At 40.5% G+C, this 7,344-nt stretch overlaps 1 protein-coding gene across 1 annotated transcript in view; it reads right to left on the bottom strand.

Annotated features, from left to right (window-relative positions):
* Window positions 1–350: 350 nt before the first annotated feature.
* Window positions 351–7,344, bottom strand: part of USH1C (USH1 protein network component harmonin) — a gene marked incomplete at its 5' end in the record, with an annotated part of 30,929 nt that continues 23,935 nt past the window's right edge. The window contains 4 exons of the mRNA XM_083454692.1: window positions 351–1,008; window positions 4,056–4,111; window positions 5,589–5,698; window positions 6,910–7,009. Coding sequence (XP_083310818.1) covers window positions 996–1,008; window positions 4,056–4,111; window positions 5,589–5,698; window positions 6,910–7,009 — 279 coding nt within the window. The 3' untranslated portion in view covers window positions 351–995. The remainder of the gene's footprint in view (window positions 1,009–4,055; window positions 4,112–5,588; window positions 5,699–6,909; window positions 7,010–7,344) is intronic.

Raw genomic sequence — 7,344 nt, 5'->3', positions numbered from 1 at the left:
ACATAATCACATGATGCAGTGCATACACCCCATTTGAATGGAAATGCCCATCAACTTTGTGGGGGCCTGTCCCCCTCAAATATTTTATTGTGGGGGCCGAAGCTCCCAAGGCCCCTAGGAGTTGGATTCTATGCTTGGAACTGAAGCTGGGGCTTCTACATTCAGGGCACATGCTACATTACCAAGTTATGGATCCCTATCTCCCAACACACCTGGAGTGGGAGTAAATGCTTGTACAGTACCTCCTCAAAGTGTGTTTTTATTATTTTGAAACAAACCAAGAATTTGGCAGATTTACCAACAACCACAAGTTATCAGAATCCTGTTAAAAGACACAGTAACTCAGTGTCTGGGAATTACCATTTTATTTTCAAAATACACTATTGCATTAAAAGGCAGTTTAGAAATTATGCTGTATATTTGGATATCTTGGCACACTGGAACAACAGCAAATGTGAAACATAAAAACAAAAATCATTTTTGAATATAGAGTAATTAAGAAAGTATAAATGCTGTATCTGTAAAGATTCAAAATAGCAATTCAGAAACGCATTAAGCATCGAGTTATTTATATTATCAGTATCCTCGCTGAATTCCCCCCTATCTTCTGTGCTTTAAGTATTAGTATGTTAGGAAATTACTCATGTGTAGGATTGTGCTATTTCTTCCTTTGAGAAAGGATTGAACTCTCCTAAACAATTTCACCTGTAGTGTAGTTAGGACAGTTTCAGAATTGGCCCCTGGCTCTTTTTATCATCTCCAATGAATTATTCAGCTGTTGGCAGTTATAAGCAACCACAAACCATGGCTTATGAGAGGAAATAAAATGACATGCTGCTCTGAGAGTTCAAACACAAGGCCGTGAATGATTTGCAGAATCTCATGTTCATCTTATTCACACTTCTTGACTGATAGAGGTCTGATTTGATAAAAGTAACTTGATACCTATACATTGGTAGGTTTCTTCAGAATGCTTATGTTTTGTTTCTCCCATCTTAAAAAAATGTCCTGTAATAGGGGAGGAAAAAATGGTTAATGTCCATCTCTATCAAGGTGGGATACAACTTGAGTAAGCAAAACTGAATCATACGATAAAATGAGATAAAATTAGCGTTTACAGTGCTTAACCCTTCAGAGCATGATCACAAAAGACTCATGCACGTCAACATGACAAATGAAGAAGCCTAAAACACTTACTGATGGTGAGCATAGCCTCTATTTTTCCAGGAGGCTTAGGAAAGGTTAGGAAACGGGTGTGTGTGTGTGTGTGTGTGTGTGTGTGATGGTGGACAGGAATGTGGAATGAGTCACACTTTTTCTTTTTGTGCTTCCCTGTGAAGAGATGCATGTACTGTTTCTGCATCTGCAGCTCATACATCAGATTGTAGTGCAGTTGTTAGTGGAGTGTTGTAGTGTGAGTTCCCCACAGAACATTGCCTCAAAAAGAGGAAGCATGACTCACTTGCAATTTCTCTCCATGACTTGTAAAGGGTAAAAATCTCCTTCATTTATAAGCAACTTTAGGATTGGAACCGAGAAGCTTTACCTAGACCAGGCGTGGGAAAACTGGGCCCTCCAGATATTGCTGGACTCCAACTCTCATCAGCCCCTAACACCATGGCCAATAGTGAGAGATTATGGGAGTTGTCATTCAACAATATCTGGAGAGCCACAGCTTTCCTATATTCCTTTTTAGAAACCATGAGTTCACAGTGCAATCCTATGTGCACATTCACTCGGATGCAAGCTCCATTGGATTTTAATGACATCAGAATATTCTAAGTCACTCCGTAATAAAAAAAGCAGTGTCAACACCAAGAATGAACAAAAACATGTGTCCTTTGGCAAGCCTGATTATAAGTTTAAATATTCAATTTGATGTTAATAGGATTTAAAGAACAAGCAGCTGTGTACTGCACACATCCCTGTAAATTCTGAAAACAGAAGTGTTATTCTTTAAGATTTTGCTAATAGTACAAGCAGTGGAAGTTGATGTTTTTGTCTGACAGAGTTGGTTGGATCCAATCTTGTAAAGTTCTGAATGCATTTTTTTTGAGGGAGCTATTAGTTACTTAGCTAATACAGAGTGAAAAATAACTGAAGAAAAAAGATTTTTTTTTTTTAGTCTCTACCAATTTTTTTGTCAAACACATCACATTGGAAGCAGTTAGAGAAAAGGGCATTATATAGTACAAAATGATACTACATGATACATGAATATTCTTGCTACAGGGTCCACAGTTTTAGCACTAATTGAAGAAAATGAGAAATACCAATTCCAAAGAACATTCTGCAAAGCTTTTAAGCGGCATGCAAAGTATAGGCAGGCACATGCATTGCAATGTACACATTTGCACAAAAACATAATATGTGCACCCAGCTTTGCTATTCACCATGAGGGAACACTGCAGTGGTTACAGCTGCAGAAGAAACCCTTGTCTGTACACTGCAGCACTGCCTTCAAAAACCTTTCTGTTTATGTTGGGGATGACAGATGACGAAGGAATAGGGCTAAATATATAGGATATGAAAACACACAATAAGTATGGAAGTTACTCCTCTGCTTGCTTGCACTCCTCTATGTCTCTACTAATAACTACTAACATCAGCTATTTTGAAACTACCCAAGCTTTACAGCTTGTCTTGTAGGCTGTATTTTTTGGTTTGTGAATACTATGGACAGGGCTTGGTCAGTGGTGGTACCACAGTTGTGGAATGCCCTTTCTACTGAAATCCAACAAATTCCTTTCCTTCTATGTTTGGGCAGGTGGTTAACACTTTTTTATTATTTAGAAAGCCTTTTTATTGCTTAACTTCCGGCTGTTTGAATAGTCTCTGCTGTTGTTGCTGTTATTCCTCTACTTCTGTTGTTTTATTGATTCCCTCATTTGTGCAGATGGTTTCTCATTAAGCTAGAGATATGCATTGGAGGCAGAAACAAATTTCCATATGCATTGGAATTAGGCTGATAATTTCAGGCTGCCATTAGAGCAGTTAAGTATTATAAAATATCCAGGATTCATTAAGAATGTTTAATAATACATGGTAGATGATTTGTTGAATGACAAAAAAATTAGGATGATTTCATGGGTTTTAGGCCATTTAAAGCCTTAAGTTCTTGCCATTCCCTTAGTAGCCCTGATAAGCAGTCAAACTCTCTGCGTACAGCAACTCACTGCTAGGTCCTGCTAAATATTTGGTCACAATTGTGTTCGATAAGGTTCCAAGGATCCTCAAAGCCCCAGCTTGTGTTTGCCTGTCAGAAACTGCCTAATGGGATCTTCACCACTTAGGCTTAGGTCTCCTTCTCATTACTCGACCTATAAAATAGCTTATTTTCTGAAGTGAAGCACTTGCTACCTAACACACTTGGTGTAATAATGACCCCCACTCCCAACCCTTGCACATCTCTTCCGCCACCCCTGGTGAAAATCAATCAATACCCACCCAGGACTCGGCTACATTGGCAAAGAAAATACGCTTTATACGTGTTGTTTATGCATTTTAACACTGTGACACCAGATGGCGCTGTGGAGCTCCATTTTTGCTAACCCAATTTCTCATACAAAGTTTGCAAGGCATTTAACTGAAACACTTCTTGATGTGTCTAGAATCCAGCCCCATTCTCCCTTCCTCTCCCCCTCCCCTCCCACTTTCTCCACTGCTGCTGCATTCTGCCTTTTATGCAGATGCTGGGAGCGGGAGGTGGGTCTTTCAGTGTTGCTGCTGTCCTGTTGCATCACTTCCAGCATAATTGTTCCTTCATCTGGTCAGGCCAGGAAAGAGAAGGTAAGCAGCAATGAAGGCAGCAACAGCTTCCACATCCTCCTGACAATTCTTTACCCTAGGCCTATTTTAAAAACATTTCCCTAGGTTCTAAATTGCTTAGCATTTAATCTGTTTTTGTTGACATCCCTTCATTTCGTTGACATTCTTCTTAAAATGTGGTCACTAACGTTTGAGCCTACATCTAAGGACTCTAGCTGAAGTCAAATAAGAGAGACGTCTAGTTTATTTCTGTGAACTAATAGATGACTATAGAAGTGAAACCTTACATTTCATCATCATATTCCTTGGGAGGAGACACAGCAATGACCAAATCAATCCAATCCTGCAAGAGAAAAGTTGCATAAATATTAAATCTAAATACCAGTGGCTAATCAGGATAAAGTCAAATGCAGTTAATACTCTTTCACTATGTGCATTTTTCGATATGGCAGGCAACACACCTAAGCTTCATGCCTGTTAACATAAAGGAAGCAAGTAACGTAGAGCCTCAAGCCAGATCTAATATTCAGGCTTCTAACCCACCCAGTATCAATGGAAAATCTTGCCAGATGAACATAAACTTTATGTGCCTATCCATTTTTTAAAATTGCTCTCAGAAACCTATCTAATGTCAGTATTGACCTAATGTCAGTATTTATGTATGGCTATTATTCTATGTTTATTGTACTAGGTCTGTACCAAATGTTTGTGCAGTTCCAACAGTAGAATTTTCCTCTAAGAAAATATTAGGAAGATTGCTGTTCTAATATATATATATATTCACACACATATATTTATATATGCATATGTATGTGATATATACACATCATGATCAAGCTGTACTTTAAACCAATGTCTATCTGGTCTGTGTATATTATGTAAGAATCTGATTACTTGGCATGCAAGTAACATTTTAAAATGAAATGATATTACTCTTTTCCCAGTATTTTCTTACTGCTTGTTTTTGCACACTGGATGGTGTAGAAACAGCTGGTCAAAAGACCACTGGATACAGAATAAGTGCTGCTCTGCCAGCAGAGAGGGGGGCCTAATTGGTGGGCAGCACTTATGCCACCAGGGCCCCCTGTGGAAAGCTCCATGGCCAAAGATAACCAATACAACTACTACTACTAATATTACTACTACTGCCACTGCTAATTTATTATTTATATGCCTTCCATCTGACTAGGTTGCCCCAGCCACTCTGGGTGCCTTCCAACAAATTAAAACACAGTAAGTGTTCCTAAGTACCCAACAGCCACCCATTGGTGGTGTTCTGCTAGCAACATTGCATGTGTGGAAATGGGGCATTCAGGGTGTGTGTGTGTGTGTGTGTGTGTGTGTGTGAGGATGGTTGAAGACCCACAAGACACAACTCCTTCCCTAACTCTGAATGTGCTAATAGCATCCATGTTCAGTAATGAGGTTGTGTATTACTATGTATTGTATAACACAATTGTTTAAATTTATAATATATTTTCCAGTGTGGGGTTCCTAGACCCTCTTCACTTCTACTTCATGACAGGGCAGATATGTTGTTTTTAATTTTATGTTTACCAATACTTTTGAAAATTATCTACTGCTTTCAGTGGCGTAGTGTGGGTTGCCAGCACCCGGGGCAAGGCAAGTAACCCGTGGATTTTAGTAGGGGCAGAGAGCTGTGAGTGCAAGTGCGCCCCACCCCTCAGATGTTGCGCCCGGTGCGGCCGGCCCCCCCTGCACCCCCCCATGCTACGCCACTGACTGCTTTTCATAAGGAGAGCAGGAAACATGAATATCTGATATGTAAAATGTAGATTAGGGAATGCAGACTAACTTACCCCACCCATGTTCCAGGCTTTTGCAAGAGTCGCCTGAGCTTCATCCAGTTTAACATCCAACAATATCTTGCCATTCACAGCCATGATTTCATCCCCTTTCACAATGCCTCCTGAAAAAGAAAATACAAAGCAAAGGAACAAGAACATTTCTGGCTTAATTACAGAAGTGTTTACTACTCAGCAATGTGGAAGATCAAACTAGAGTATTTAATGAAGGCAGAAATTCTGGGTAGGGGGAACTATGCCACACCATACCAAAATAATGTTACAGGATTGGGGGGCTGATGTCTGTGGATCCCAACCAAGTCTGTGATTAAGTATCTATAAGATTCTAGTGTACACTAGAAGGAACTGCTAAACTGTTTAAACCAGTTTGCTAAGTTAATGGCCCTAGATTGGCATGTAAGCATCCTATCTGAATGGCTAAAGAGTTGGCCATGTTGCCATGTAAGCAAGTAGCTGGTGATACCTATCCAGGAGTAGTAAGGATCCCCTCCCATTACCTGGCTGGATGCCATGTCATCTTGGGTGTAGGAGAACAATAGGCTAGGGAGCTTTTAAGCTGAAAACTTTAAAAGAGCCACAGAGGCTTGATTTGCTCTGTGTGCTGAATCCTCCAGCGGTGCCGAGTTGCGCCCAACATTGGGGTGTGTGTGTGAGCATTGCATGTGCACGATGTCACACGAACAATGCCCCCTCATCCAGCCAGGTCAACACAGCCCAGTATCCTCTACCCACCCACTGCCAGCTGTCTTACTTTGTGTAAGGGATATGTGGGGCAAAGATGCTTCGTCCTGCACGTTCCCAGCAGAGACCACCAATGCTCCTTTGGCCAAATCCGCACAGGGCTGACTTGGGGAGGGTGGCATGAGCAGTGTGCTCCCCACCCAAAATGCACCCAGGGCAATCGCCCCGGTTTCAGCCCCCATGCTACACTCCTGATGAGAAGGGATATAATTTTTCCAATTCCCCCCTCCCTGTTAAAGCCCTACAAATCATTTTCAGGAAGTTGGCAAACCTTCTGGAACAGCATTGGTAGTGGCATGGGGAGAAGGTTGCAGAAGGAGAGGGAAATTTGTAAAAATAGCTTCCCTCCCCACTGTAAAAAGAGAAAGCCTCAGTTCCTTCAGCAGAGGAATGCTACTGAATACAAACCACAATTATTAACAAAGTAAATAATAGAGATCTGCCTCAAGAATTCCGGTGCTTAAAAATGAGCTTTGTAAGGTTTGAAAGACTGCAAAAAATGTCAATGTAACTGTTTAATCAAATGAGTGACATGATTTCATCTTTTCTATTGTTCTTGATCAAAGCTACCTACCATGCTTGTCTGCAGCACCACCTTCATAAATAGCAGAAACCACTATTTTCCCAATTGGTGAATTGATGCCTCCTTCTACTGCAAGATCTAATGATCCTTCCTGTTAAGAAAAACGTAATTCGGAAAAGATGAAAGAAAATCACCTTTGTGAAAAGGAACATACTGTCCAGCCTTTAAGAGTTTTCAGAAGTAAAGCCAGTATCTACTTAAATAAATAAACAAATCAATAACACTGATGGAAGTGGTTTTTGGGCATGGGCCAAATTCTTCAATAACATCTGGTGTTGGGAGAAGGTCATTCAGTTAGGTCATTCAGTGTGAGAGAGTGACTGTTGAACTTCATTACCAGCAAGTTTCATTTTAAAATGAGCACTGGTGCCGCATTGCATATCCCAACAACTGCCTCCTAAAGCTTAACCAGTTATCCTTCTTCCA

This window comes from Podarcis tiliguerta (assembly GCF_965153285.1).
Source record: "Podarcis tiliguerta genome assembly, chromosome: 1".
NCBI lineage: Eukaryota > Metazoa > Chordata > Lepidosauria > Squamata > Lacertidae > Podarcis > Podarcis tiliguerta.
This window is presented reverse-complemented; position numbering and strand designations above follow the sequence as displayed.